Below are 14,855 nucleotides of genomic sequence, written 5' to 3' on the forward strand. Positions count from 1 at the left end.
CAGATGGTAAGCACAGTGAATTTTTTATTCAGCTGAATGACCTGGCAGCCAGGTTCCTCTGTGCAGTGACAGTAGAGAGGGTAACAGCAACCTGGTAATGAGCCTCTTGGTAATGTGATAGAAATAAGCTGTTTTCTTAAGAATCCCTTTTCCAGCTACGTTTCTATGTCAGTACGTTTTTTTGTTTTGTTTTGTTTTTTTTTTTTTCATCACTGTAGGCTACTTCTTGGTTGCCACAATTTGATCAGAATTTGATGAACTTAAGCATTTTTTCTGCATTCATTTGTTAAAAGCAAGAAATATAATTCTATGAAATGTGAAAGCAATTCATAATAGAAATCTCTACTAGTAGAAGTGGTGATACAGAAAGCGTATGAAAGTGTTCAGGTTTGTGGCTAGAGAAAGATAATAGCTAATTGTCTGCACAATTATTTCTGTATTAGATAATGAGAGTTGCTGAAATTGCTAGTTGTATAAATGAGACATCCTGCATTATTGATCAGGCTTCTTTGTTTTAGCTGCACTGGAAGTATACATTTCACTTTTACATGGCTATTTATCAGATCTAAACCTGACATGCAATTCATATGATTTTTTTTTTTTTTCATGAAAAAAACTAAATACTGAAATACATTTAATGTAAGGCTGCATTATCTGTTTCTCCTGGGCTACCCTTATGGTGCAGGAACATATTAATTAACATGATCAGTTTGACAGTAGTTTATCTAGTCCAGTGTTTTACCTCTGTCTGATAATAAACACTTAATGTTTCAGGAGTCTAACAAACCTGGTTACTTCAGCTGAGCAGTGTTACACATAACAGGAATAGTCCTTCCTGACCTTGTGGGCTGGTTCAGTCATTATATGAGGTGTAGTTACCTTTATTAATTTAAAGTAGAGTAAAATAATATTGAAATACAATCTCTAAAGCCCTTGTGGTCAAACCTACACATTAATGACATTTTGTTTGCTATTCCACAGTGCTGTGACAGTTGTAATATTATCTATTCTAGTTTTGCTCAAAAGAATTGGATTTCAAGTAAACCTATTCTAAAAAGAAGCATGAAAACAGAGCTAGACAGAAGCCATCATGCTGTTAGTACCATAAGTTGCCTAATAACATGCTAAGATTAATCATTTTGACCTTGACAAATTAGAGTAAAAAAGGGGAAAAAAGTATATGTATTCCTTATAATCTTATTATTTTTCTTCAGATACACAATTTTTACCTAGCTTTGGTGAAATAATGTTTATTGTACATATTTCTGAAGTGCCAGTGTCCGTAATATTAATTCCTTTAAAAAACAAAAAAAAATATTTGAGTCCTCTTTACACTATGGTTTTAGAATAGGAGAGGCTTTACAGTCAATTATTTATGTGCAGTAAGTACTGAAAGCCTTATTATCTCAGAATAATCAATGTTTGGCTGAAGCTTGAGAACACTAATAGCTAATCTTAAAAGTCTTGATCCAGTGTCATTTGAAATAATGGCAGAACTCCCATTGATTTTAAGCACAGTAGGATGAGGCCAAAAAGTATTGCTTTCAGAGATAATTTTAGATAATCAGTTGAAAACATCTGTAAAAGAACAGAAAACTTGACTTTCACTCTCTGCATAACATGATATGAAGTATTTTGGCAGACAGGAGCTCTTGACTTCAAAATGGCATATCTCTGTATTTTATGTTGCCTTGGGGAGCCTTGTTTAAGTGTATATATACTGAGCTGGTGTTACTTTCTCTGGGAATAGATGGGTGGCAACTGGAAAAGTTACGAGCAAACTGGGAAGGAGTAGGGAGAAATATTGAAATGCCTGCATATCTTTTTGTTTAACACTCAAGTTACCTCTTTTTCTTGAATCCCCAGCAAATTTTTCTCTCCAGGTTATGCTCTCAGTCATTCTGGTGGGGCCTTTCGTTGTTATCTCTCTTCAGGAACTCTGATAACTTGTCTGAGTCAGCGCAGAGAGGCTTGTGGTATGTGGGAGCCTCTCTCCTCCTGGGACGCCTGGAAGATAACACGAGAAATGAAGGAAGTGACACCCAAAATGCAGGAGATAGTACCAGTGCTTCAGGACACCGTCTGGTGCAGGCTTGGACTTGTGGGTGCTGTGTCAGCTTGTAGGGCAAGGCTGGACAAAGAAGCCAGGGAGGTATTTAAAGATAGCAAGGGAGAAGGACAGAGGAGTTTCTGGCATTCGGTGAGCCATTCCATTCTCAGTCAGGGGGCTGCTGTTTTCTGAGTTTGCATGAATGATGAAGGGTGGATTTTAGCTGCATTTGGAGGAAGCTCTAAAATGTGATTTAATTATTATTAAAAAAAAAAAAAGTGCAAAACCCTCTAGAATGAAACCTGTTGTCCATCCAAACCAAAAATGCTATCAGAACTTAATTTTAAAGGTTGTTTCTTCTCATTTGCTTATCTACCAAGGATAGGAAAACCTAGAAAGAAGGCAGGAATTATTCTGATGAATGCAGCAGTGATTAATAACAAAAAAGTAAGTGTAGTCTGTACTCCTTTCTGCTCGGGTAAGGTATAACAAACCTTGTATTGCCCTTATTAAAAGTAGGTAGATTCTGTTAGTAGTGCTAATCTGTGTCCACACTTAGGGTGAGGTGTGTCTGTTTATTGATTGAGTGGAGTTATTTTTGAATAGAAGAGTTCATTTTCTGAAGCAAGGGGGCCCTTTCCCGTTCCTTTACTGACAGTGCTGGGGGGATACCCAACACTGTCAGTGCTGAGTGGCAAAGCAGAAAAGCTTTCCTCTAGCGAGGAAGAGAGAGCATCAGGAAACAGCCTGTAGATAAGCAGATATCACTAAGTAGGGAAGTAGGACAGATACCCTGAGACAGCATCTGGCAGAGCAGGGGAAGAGACATGAACGCCCCTTTTCAGAGAAAGCCAGAGAAGGAGCTGTGGGGACACAGCTAGAAAAAAAGCTCGAAAAGAGCCAGAAGTTCTGAAACTCCATAATATTTAGGTGCTGAGCTCACACTGATTTCAGTCTTAACAAGTGCTATACTTAGTTTCACTGATGTTCCTTAATAGAGTCCCAGTCCAATTTAGGAACATAGTGGCTGCAAAGAAACTTGAAAATTTTAGCAGTTTGTTGCCTTTTTCCGCTTCAGAATGGCTTTTTCTGCTCCTACAAATAGTAAACAAAATACTGATCTTGGCAAAGCACATTTGATGGATCAGTTTGGCATATATATTTACCCATCTTTTTATCCGTATACTTTTATAGAACACAAAATCATAATATCAAAGTGTAGCAAAAAAGTGATTTAAGAATACCCTGTTTAATAAACTAGAGAGGATTTTTCCGCCTGCTAAAACAGTGATCCACATTCTCTCATTTCTCATTCAGTCACACATTAAGACAGATTTGACCAAGTATTTTTAGTTGGAGATTTGGAGCGGCTAAAGTAAGAAATCCTCTTAATAAAAATAGAAGCTTTTTTTAAACTATCTTTTATACCAGTGTAATTCCATTGACTTCACAAGATTTATTCCTAATACATTCTGATAGGAAAAGAGTACCAGACTGTGGGCACTTCAAATTTTCTTTTACGCTGTGGGGGTAACATTGCCACTGTGCTTGAGTCCTTCTAAGGAAAGAACTATTTTGTATAGCATTTCCTTTTTACTAGTTGATGACAATACATAGGTAAATAAGTACCAGAGATGAATATACAATACAGTCATTACTTATTTTCTTGGTGATGAAGATAGCTTTCTCAGGTTTGTGAAGCACTGCAAGTCATCCTGGGTTTCCTGTAGGTCTGCAAACTGGGGTGAATATGAAACGAGCAGGACAGAGCCAAGTCAGAGGCACTCTATAAACTTCAGCAGTTTTCATCAGCTTTGCTTTGAATGACAAGAAATATTAAGCTTCTGTCTTCCAGGGGAATATTTCTCAGTAAACTGTGTTTACTAATAGCTTTCAAATTTCAACCTTATTATTTTATTAAATGAAGCAAGATTGTAGGTAGAGAGACTTTTTTTTTTTTTTTAATTTATCTTTTATTAGACCAGATCATATTGTTGGATAAAAAACAGACAAGCTTCCAGATGCAGAATTTCATCCTTAGTTTTGAAACAGAAAACAATTTCAAGCCAACTGTAGGCTGGGGACAATTGTTTTGAGTTTAACTTTGTTATAGTGATCAGTTGAACAAATAGAAGAGAAAAAGGTGTCTGACACCTTGAAGTAGATTAGGATGTTAGTGAAGGCAGAGGTGATAAGGCTGTGATAAATGTGTCTGAAATAGCTAACAGAGTCCAGGGGTACTGCTATTAAAAAGGCAGTCGAGGCAAGGGCCAAGAAAACTGAATGGCAGAAATCTGGATGGGTATGATTCACCAAATTGAACTAGACAATAAGCATTTTGGGAGAGACTAATTGAATCATGAATCAAAGCCTCACTTTTGTAGGAACACAAGAAGCTATAAGGGTCTCTTTCAATATCACTTCTCCAACAGTGACAAAAAGTAAGTAGGTGCTTAAAAAGTAATTTTAAGCCTTTGGATGTTTAGGAGTTTTTTAAAGCTATAAAATATTTGTAAATCTTTAAGGATTGGACAGGAGCAGTCCAAGCTAGTCAGCCTGGACTCAATAGTGAAAAATAGGGACACTGGAAAAGTGACTTAATCTTGTATCAAAACAGATGTTTAGGTCTATTTCTCTCCACTGACTATAAAAGCAGTGTAGAATGAGTAACTCAGGTTTAGGCAGTTAACTTCTGACATCTGAAGTGAATCACCCTGTGAAAACACACTAGGGTTGCAGGAATGGCCTTGAGCACCCACCCAGGACTGTCTGCATTGCCAGGGGCTGTTCCCAGTAGGGGTTTGGATGTGATCTCTTTTGGGAAGGGGGAGGGAAGGGTTCAGTGGGTTCAAGCCCTGCTGTGCTGCTGCACCTCAGTGCCAGAAGGCAAAGTGGGACCTGTCTTATTTAGCCAGCATCAGCACAGACTCTGTCACTAGAAATTGAGGATTTGCAAGTCCCTAAGCCTTACAAATCTGCACCCTGGTGCAGTTTTCAGAAGTGGCTCCATTGCATTAGCTTTACTCTAAAAACAGGACGAGACCTTGCCAGAAATCTTACCTTTATAAAGGCAATCCTTCTATATTTATCTGTGCATTCATTCTCTGGGCATTAAATTCAAATGGACAATATTCTTTTAAATGTTTGTATAGATCTCTGATGCTCTTTATTTTGTTATTCTTTGCTAAAACAGTGCCATTGCTGTAGAAGTGTTTAATGTTTTTTTTTGTTTGTTTTTTTTTTTTGTTTTTTTTTTTTTTTAATATTATTCTCCAGTTTATTAAGAAACGTTAAGAAACCTTAGGAACTCTTCCTTTTTAAAAATGAGATTCTGTTCACTGAACACTGCAGCAAATGACTGGGTGCTCGATATTTGAGTTCCCCAGGAAATTCGTACAGCACTGAGTTTGTGCTCGCAAGTTGACCTTTCTCTCATTATATAAGAAAAAAAATAATCTCTATGAAAGTCAAGTAGACGATAAGATCAGCATGGTGGGCTGGTAATTACATAAAGTAATGTTCAGTCATTAGATAAAATGTACAGTTGATCCTATGGCTTAGATGTGGGCGAGGAATATGATTTAGCTTTACGGGTATAAAAGGAAGATGCAACTTTTTCATACATCAGTTTTGGGAACGTACATCCAAGCATCAAGGACAGCTCCCCTTCAAGCACCATCCTGCAGTTTCTCATCAGTCTGATTTATTCTTGTTGAACAAGGAAGGTAATATATTTTTAGATTTTTGTTGCTGTTAAAGAGGAACAATTGCATATTTTTTGTCATTCTCTTTCCCTTCTCTCTGAAAGTTTTCTTCTTCTGTTCTGTCAAAGTTTTTACTTTGAAAATTAACTTAAAGGTTGCTTTGGACTAAAACATCCGTTCTTTGGGTTAAACTAGCTTTGTAAGAGAAAATGAGATTCTAGAATTGTATTGCAGCTAAATGTTGATACTTTGTGATTTCTGCTTGGGTCTGGTAATTGTTCATCAGTAACTTTGTGTTTTACTCCTGATCAATGGTGATGGTGTCAAATGTCAAACGTTGCACAATCTGTGATACTAACACGTCTTTTAGAGTCTTTAAATTGACAGTCACAATTAAGTATGTTAAAGGAAGGAAAAAAAAAATGTTAGTGAAGATTTCTCATTCCTCAGCAGTTTGCTAACAGGTTACTGTGTACATGACACTGGTCTGCAAGAGAAGCACTGGCAGCTGTAGTTCACTGCTGCTGTGGCACAGCCGTACCTACTGGCCAAGCATCCCAGAAAGAGAAGAACACAATGTGCAAAAGTGTTTAGCTGCTGTTGGGTATGACAGCACCACCGTCACTCTATGGAAAAGTATAGAGGTACGTCCTAAGTTTATGCTGAAAACATTAGGTTGTTTCGTACAATGAGTACAAAGGATGCCCGTTGAACAGAGCTTGCTGGCACGTCTATGCCAGGACACGGACCACAGAGTTAGGCAAGGGATTCTGATCCAGTGGAGCTTTACGTGAATGTGAAGACAACCACAGAGTCCCATGTGTACCTGAACAGAAAGCCTGTTTGCAAATACAGGTGATCGCCTGTTGTTGTGGTGGTAACTGATAACATGATAACTTATTTACAGAAAAGGATGAGATATTGCAAATAATGAGGTGAGACTTTAACTGCTGGGGAAGACTTAAAATGACCATCTTTCAAAGAAAGCTGCTGAAATTAATGTATTTTATAATGTTCCAATAGCTTAAGAAAGATAATATTTAGTGATTTGATGGTGAGATGAAATATGTGGTCTAGACACTTAACTGGGTTAGCAGCATGGGCACAGTCAAAAAACAAAGTAAGATCATCAGGCAAAATGGCTGTCCCATTGGAAGAGTAAAGAAGATCACATCTGGGTTTTACTGACAGGTATCTTTGGTGTTTTGGTATGAGCCTGACAGTCAGTCTGACTCAATAGAGGAAGTGCAAAACTGCAATTTCAATTCCCCTTTTGGTTAATGTAATTTAAACAACTTCCCTCTGGGATTGCCTCAAACCCTTACAACGTACCAAATCATAACATTGTGTGTTCTTAGAAAAATTAGGATGGAGAATGCCACTGTATCTTCAGCAATGAGCATGAAGTCATGGAATAATCAGTCAAGGGTTGTGGTGTTATTCCTGTGGCTGGCTTCTTATTTGAGCCATTGGAGCATCCAGGCTACCAAAAGGCTCAGGATGATGTGGAAACAGGTTGTTTGGAAAAGGCTGACTTTTCTCCTGCTGGTGCATGAGTCTCTCCAGAGGCTTCTCACACTCTGGGGAATGTCCCCTTGGATGGAGCAGGGCTTGACATTAAACTGTGAAATTGTGTCCCAGTGATGGTAAGTCTGTCACCGGTCACACCCATTCTATGGGGCTGGAGAGAGCATATACAATGAATAACCTTAAAAAAGCTCCTTGCTTGCTAGATGGAGGGATCCAGCAAATTTATTCAGCACAACTCCATAGATGTGGCTGAGCTCCATTCAGTTTCCAAAACGTTTGGCAGAATCATAGGAGGCTATGGATGTAAATGGTGTGAAAGACCACCTTTCTGCTGCAGACACAGGTTATTCTCGTTGAGGAAACAGGGTGCAAAGAGCTGGCAGCTGTTTCTCAGAAACCCGAGCGCCACGTTCAATGCTTCTGTGGGACTACCGTGTTAACGGCATTCCCTGTTTCCTTTGCCACGTGTTGACTAGCATCAGAAGACTATTTCTTGTACCGGGATGGGTTTGGGGTAACAGCCCAAGCAAAGATGAGTAACTACAGGTTGCATTCAGCCTGCATTCATACTTATATACATACACTGAACTGGCTCTTTGATACCTCTTCCAAATGCTTCTTTCTAGTGTTTCTGCAATTGCTGCCAGTGGATTCTCTTCCTGTTCATTATCCGCTGCTTTTCACTCCCCTATCTGCTATTTTCTGCCAGCAGGAACTGACTTGCTGGGCAGGTGGGAGGGAGGAGGCAAAGTTACTTGTACCCAGCACCCAACACTTGCCACCTGTTAATTGCAACTTCATTGTCTTCATAGCCATTCAGTTTAGCTGGGCTTCAGATCAGTCTTTTACCTCTAGCTTTTGCTGTCTTAATTAGAAAGAGGCTTGTTTCCACTTCTGTGTTTTCATTCATTGCATGAGAGAGCATTGCACATGGGTCTTGTTCATAGACTTTGTTTCTTTCCACTTCACTAACCCCAATCAGGCAAGGGCCATGTTCTTGTCATCTTGCCTTTTGTCTCAGCCTCCTCTGCCTGGGCATGATCTTCTTCTGATTGCTGCAAGGATGGAGCTCACTTTGATTTTGTTTCCGGGTTTCAAAGCTACCTTGCAGGGCCTGTGCTCTGCTGCCATCTGAACCTCTACCTTTGATGACTGCATTGTGAGTCTGTTTAATCAATGAACCAAGACCTGCTGACCTGTGCGTAGCAGCCTCACGTCCCCATGTATCTCTGGGAATTTGTACAGTGATGGAGCATCCCTCTGCTAATCGATACTCTCTTTGCACACATCCCAGTGCTTCAGGTTCACTTTCAGATAATGATACCAAGCAAGTGACTTCACTCCTTGGACCACCTCAGATTTGCCTCTCCCTCCAAGTGTGAGTAGGCATTGTTTCAACTTTTGCATCATTGTGGCAGTCCTTGAAGGGATTCTGCTGTGTATGTGCAAAATCTGCAAAGAAATATATTTCCATCATGTGAAAGCTGTCTTTGTTTAATTATACTTGATTTTCTACCATCTTTCATGGTTAGGGTTGGCAGTGCCTTGTCTGAGCAGTGTAGCATGCTTAAATAACCTCCACCAAATTTCAAGATCAATTTCTTTCTTGCTGGCATCTCAGACTGAAGAGGAGGAGAGATCTGCATGACCAGATAATGTTTCTGAGAAGGCAGGTAAATAGTTTGGTGATTAGGAGCCGCGGGCTTGGGATGTTGCCTGGGGTGCTTGACTGAAGCCAGTCAGGAGCAATTGGGGCCAAAGAACCAAGTGCTGCTGCACAGCCAGAGCCAAACACCCTCTCTTCAGGGTGAAGGTAGCAGTGGTCAGCCCAGAATCCCTCACAGAATAATCTGCAAGGGAAGGGAAAGTCCCCCTCTTGAAATGTGCACTGTGTCTCTGTGTGAAAAGACCTTGAGACTCAATCCTTCAAGACAAGGCTGTCCCTGGCCAGCCTGGTTAAGGAGCGCTGCTGTCTCCGTCACATGCACAGGCTGCCCTGGATGGGGGTTTTAATACATCAGCATCCTTTATGCATCCTTTCTCCATGGACCCATTTACTTCACTATGGGATATAAGTCATTCCTGTTCATTTCTAAAGGAAGGGCTCAGGCCTATGCTTTAGAAGGAAATAATTTTAAGTGGGAATTTCTGTTTTCTGAGTGAGAGACTGGGCCAAAACGGTCTGTGATTGGGCACAACGAAATTGTCAGTACAGTGCTTAGTGCTTGAAAAGGAAGATTACAAACTTCATGTCTAAAATCCTATATTTTAACACTGACAACAGCAGAAGTGAGGGTCAGTATTTTGTTTTATGTGTGCATAGCTCAGATGAATCCAATATTTTTAAAAGTAGCATTAGTTGATGACATGTTCATAACATGAAGACCTGAAAATGCATGTGGCATCTTTAACCTGACTCAGATCTTGCCTGGCTTTCCAGTGAGGGAGCTCCTCCTAGACCATGCCGCAGGCACATACCAGTTCTCTGGCCCAAAAGAAACACCAGTTTCTTATGACCTGTTTATAACCAGTTTTTGTCTATGACCAGGCTGGAACAAAATGCTCCAGAATACTTTTAAAGGTCCTGTGGTAGTTACCAAAAAGCATCCTGTCAATCTGCGTGTAGCCCTTATTTAGCACATCTGATGTTTGGATATAGAGAGAACTGAGGTTTCGTTCCCTCTCTACTCTATGCAAGCTTATTGTGAATAGCAATAAAAAAAGTAAACACATTTTTAAAAATCGAGCAGAGAATTTCATATGATATTCATACAGTTACAACTTACATATTCTGCATCTTTAATATTATGGTTCCCCCAGTTAATCTTCTCTGAAAAATGTATTACCCTGTGGTATAGATTTGATCTGGATCAAATATAGCCACACAACACCATTACTGTTGAATTACCCAGAGAACAAGCGATATGCTATTTCTGGCCACTTCATCTCATGTGCTAGCTGTAGAAGGACAGATGTGCAGTGCTGCATGTAGTCTTCTTGCACAGAATTAATCTTTTGGAAAGATTTTTAGAATTTCAAGCCAACCAGGATGTTTTTATACCAAACCAACTTTCTGTTACTCGGAACCCCAAAGCCAAGTTGCTGAATCAGTAAAATGAAGCCTAAAAGAGATCTCAGTCCAGAATGTTGCAGTGATGCTGAACTCCCTAACACTCCCCAGACCACGCAGGTGGCCCTGGGGCTGTTTCAAGCCTCCCTGAGATCTCTCTCTGCACCATGCCTCCTTGGGTGCTCTGGAGCACAGTATGTGGTGCCTCCCTAATTACATAGATTGGAGGAGCTTTCTCCCACCACACAAAAGGACTGTGAAAATCTGTTTATGGGGACGTTGGCACTAAAGAAGTCATAGAATCAAAGAATCATAGAATCATTTAGGTTGGAAAAGAACTTTAAGATCATTGAGTCCCACGTTTAACCTAGCACTGCCAAGTTCACCACTAAGCCTTGTCCCTGAGTGCCACACCTACATCTCTTTTAAATACCTCCAAGGATGGTGACTCAACCACTTCCCTGGGCAGCCTGTCCCAATGCTTGACAACCCTTTTGGTGAAGAAATTTTTCCTAATACCTAACCTAAACCTCCCCTGGCACAATTTGAGGCTATTTCAGTGTAGGGACGAATAATCTGACTCTTGGTTCAGGAAATTATGTCCTGATGTGAAATTATTTTCCCTGAAACTGGTCTTTCCATGTCCCAGATTCTGCAGATTCTTTCATCTTCTCCATAAGCATTTGCTGGCTTTATCCAGTCTACCATAAATATTAGACAGTTATGACATTTGAAGTTTATGTGCTGTGGCTTATGTTAATATTCAGGGAAAAAAATTGTTAAGGCCAGAAAGAAAGGCACATTTTTATTATTGTGATGAAGTCAATTTTCTGAGCATATAAAATGCACATCAGTACACTGCATTTTCAGCTTCCGATCCTGGTTCTAAATTGTCTCTGTTACTTGCACTGAATGCTGTATCAGTGTGTAGCCTAGATACCGGTACTGTACTCAGTGCAAAACAGTCCTTTAAAAATGTGTATATTTGTATTTCCAGACAGATCATGGATTGCTACGGGAAGTATGCAGCTGTCACTTTGACCATTTTGTCTGTGTTTCTGCATCTTCTTCATGCCTTCCCAGATGGAGACTTTCTCATGCAGGGTAAGCTGCTTTCAGCATTCAGAAATAGGGCAATTATTTGTAAAGAGTATTAATTAAACTTTCACATGTTTTATAAATGTGGTCATAAATCATATCATTTGTTTGCATTTATTGACACTGAGATATGAAGGTGTAATAAATCAAGATAATTTTGCTGTACTTCCTATTTCTTCTCTAAACTTGACTTTTCCACATCAAGAGTCTCCCAGATGACCATGTCCTCATCTTGATGTGGGTGGTCTTAATCCTTGAAACACTTTCAAATAGAAACATGCTGGTTTCTGTACTCCTGAGATCTAAATGACAACATAACATCAGGGACAGCAGAACAATAGCTTCCCCTCATAATATGCAGAATATTTTTCCTCTGTATATCCCAAAATATGGGATGTTGGTGGTGTAGCATTCTATGAAAGGCATATTGAGAAGATTTTAGGGGTGTTTTGGAGGTTATGGAAACTGAATATAGAAAAACATGAGCTACAAAATTCTCAGGATCGCTGGATATTTTTAAAACTCTTGATAGAGTCTTGCTTGAAAACAGTCAATGTCTAAGAAGCACTACAAATCCTACTGGTGCTATATAACTATAGCTAGTAGGAAGTTTTCTAGGGACACCTGGTGCAGTAGACGTACAAAAAGCCCTCCACAACTGTCAACAAAATTGAAAAGAAATCCAGAAAAGATACAGTAATGCTTGTGCCTTCCTTAGCCACATTCTAGTTTTACAGCTGGTGCATATTGGAGACTTGAAGGACGCTAAAGAGAGGACCTTTGGTGTCTGTACTTTTCTGTTCTGCAGAAGTCAAGCAACAGAATGTGGCCTGTGCTTCCTCTTACCGCCTGCACTTTCCCTTTCTTTTTGAAAATGTAAATACAGATGGAGATCAGGTACAATTATCTTTCTTATATTTTTATGGCAGGTTGTCCAGAGTGCAAGCTAGGGGAGAACAGATTCTTCTCCAAGCCAGGAGCGCCCATTTACCAGTGCACTGGGTGCTGCTTCTCCCGGGCCTATCCCACTCCAATGAGGTCCAAGAAGACCATGCTCGTTCCAAAAAACATTACATCAGAAGCAACGTGCTGCGTAGCAAAGGCTTTTACCAAGGTGAGGGTGTGAATGAGACCCATTTAAGCTTCTTTTAGGATGCAATGTTTAGCTGAAGCAGTGAATAGAAAAGAATATATTTTTGCTGGAGGACATTGGAGAACTATTTGAGGGAAGCATCCCTGGCATTTATATCCAAAGAGGAAATTAAAGTGTCAGCCAGTACCGAGTCTGATATTCAGATAGGATGTGGAAATTGGTGCAATACCACTGATTTCAGTGAAACTGCTTTGACTCGTGACACCTGCAGTTCTGGTGGTGGGCTTTTTATCCCCTCATTTTCAACTCTCCTGGATGTATACCCTCCCCTTAAACACTATGCAGTGTGTATTTGATTTTAAGAAGTCATTTACTTTGCTTCTTTCCTGCATAGTCAGGAGTTCTCTGCGAAGGTGGCTGGTCAATACTATTAATTACATATATAGGAATGAGGGATCAAAACCAGCTGTGCTTATTAGATTAATTGAGATTGTGTTTTACTTTCAATACCAAGAGGGAACTGTAAACATGTGCAACTACTTTGAGCATTAAAGACTCTCATCTGGAAGGTTCTTTTAAAGAGAGATTCTGCTAAAGCTCATTATTTTGGCAGTGACTCGGCTCCAGGTGAATAAACCTTAAATTTGATGTAATAAATGGTGAGCTAGTTGAAACAAGCTGGCGTGTCTATCTTATGGTGATCTGAATCAGGCTTATTAAGTGTGTTGACTAGAGGCTCAGTTCAGTTACCCACTCACAGATTTGGTGCCATTCGAGATACCCTGGGGTACTGAAGACATCTGTGTGTGGCTGACAGACAAAGGACCCATAAAAGTCCTTCTAGAATGGCAACGGGAGGCTTGGTGATATCCCCACTGACTTCTCAGATGGTAACTGGCAGCTCTGTGTGCGCAGCTGAACAGAGCTCTGGGTCTCCACTGGCTGTGCTGGGAGCCCATAGACACCTACAGCTAAACCCATCCTGGCTCTTCATCTGAGTAGAGCATAGATCTTTTTCTAAACTGGCAAAATCATATGTGCCCTGAGACAGCAACTAGAATTTGGTTGAAATTAAAAATAAAGCTGATTCACTGTGTTTGTGGTCTCTGTTTTTATAATCCCTATGTGAAATATTTTAAGGACATTTCCTTATTTTTCATGGATTGGTTACTTGACACTTCTTGAAAATTAGACACTTTAAGAAGTGCCAAATTAAGGACACCAAACTGTGTCACTATGCATGTCACTACTGAAAACCTCTTTACAGCTCCGAAAGCTGCTAGTGATGCAGCTTCACAGGTTGGCATCCTGAGGCTCTTCTAGCACATGTACCCCCCAAAAGCCTGTGTACCTTGTGGTTAAGAAAAAGGCTTCAGGCATCTTATACTTGAGAATGCTGTTTTTACTGTGTAGCTAATCCTAATTATTTGTAATATGTGTGTGTTTTCTTTTTTAAGATTACCCTTAAGGACAATGTGAAGATAGAGAACCATACAGATTGTCACTGCAGTACCTGCTACTATCATAAATCCTAAAGCCTGTCCCTTTGTTAACGATCAAGGACAACAGTGAATGGAATATTTGTTTTTCAGCATTTATAGCACTGCTGTGTAAAATCTTATGTTTTCTGGTCAAGACACCATGTAGACCTTTGAATAAGATGGATGGCTGTTTTATTTCCTTTTTGCTTCTTCATGCATTTAAGTAAGTTTAATTATTTCCATTAGGGATAAAATACAGCACTTGCATGACAACCGAATGCTTGATCTATTTTTAAAATAAACTGGCAGTTAAATCATCAATGTTTCTTGAGGAAAAATGATGATTTAATAGCTTAAAACAGAAAAAAGATTCTGCTGCAGTTAATTTCTAGATTTCTTTTTTTTTTTTTTTTTTTTTTTTTTATGGTAGAGGGAGGGAAGGAGGAAGGGAGGAATGGGAAAGTGGACAGAAAAAGAAGCAATAATTTCCCCTTATTCATTTAGTGATTAGATTTTTTGAAGACTCAACATTTTGTTTCTCCTGTTTCTCTTCCATTTTTTCTTTACCTTGTGGGCAAAAAGTGTAACAGTATATTATCTATGCATGGTTCTCTGTCTTTCTGTGCCATCTCTTATTTTAATTTGAACTTAATCTCCTCCCATATAGATAGGTAAATGGATGCAGAATCAGATGTTATAAAGAATTGTTCAGTTTCATGTAGCAGTGGTGGAATAGAGGAGTGGTACAACAGTATTAGCTGTTTAATGTATGCCTGAGTGACACGATGTAGGACTTTAGTAATTCCCAAATGCAATGAGCTGGACCCAG

The 14,855-nt window shown here is 39.5% G+C and overlaps 1 protein-coding gene across 1 annotated transcript; it reads left to right on the forward strand.

The window, feature by feature from the left end:
- Positions 1-5,676: 5,676 nt before the first annotated feature.
- Positions 5,677-14,411, forward strand: CGA (glycoprotein hormones, alpha polypeptide). The gene is made up of 4 exons (XM_009968901.2): positions 5,677-5,775; positions 11,352-11,458; positions 12,382-12,566; positions 14,003-14,411. The coding sequence occupies exons 2-4, from the start codon at positions 11,359-11,361 to the stop codon at positions 14,078-14,080; spliced, it is 363 nt and encodes a 120-aa protein (XP_009967203.2). The 5' UTR covers positions 5,677-5,775; positions 11,352-11,358; the 3' UTR covers positions 14,081-14,411.
- The last annotated feature ends 444 nt before the right edge of the window (positions 14,412-14,855 follow it).

The sequence above is a fragment of the Tyto alba genome, unplaced genomic scaffold (genome assembly GCF_018691265.1).
Source record: "Tyto alba isolate M040663 unplaced genomic scaffold, T.alba_DEE_v4.0 Super-Scaffold_40, whole genome shotgun sequence".
Lineage (NCBI taxonomy): Eukaryota > Metazoa > Chordata > Aves > Strigiformes > Tytonidae > Tyto > Tyto alba.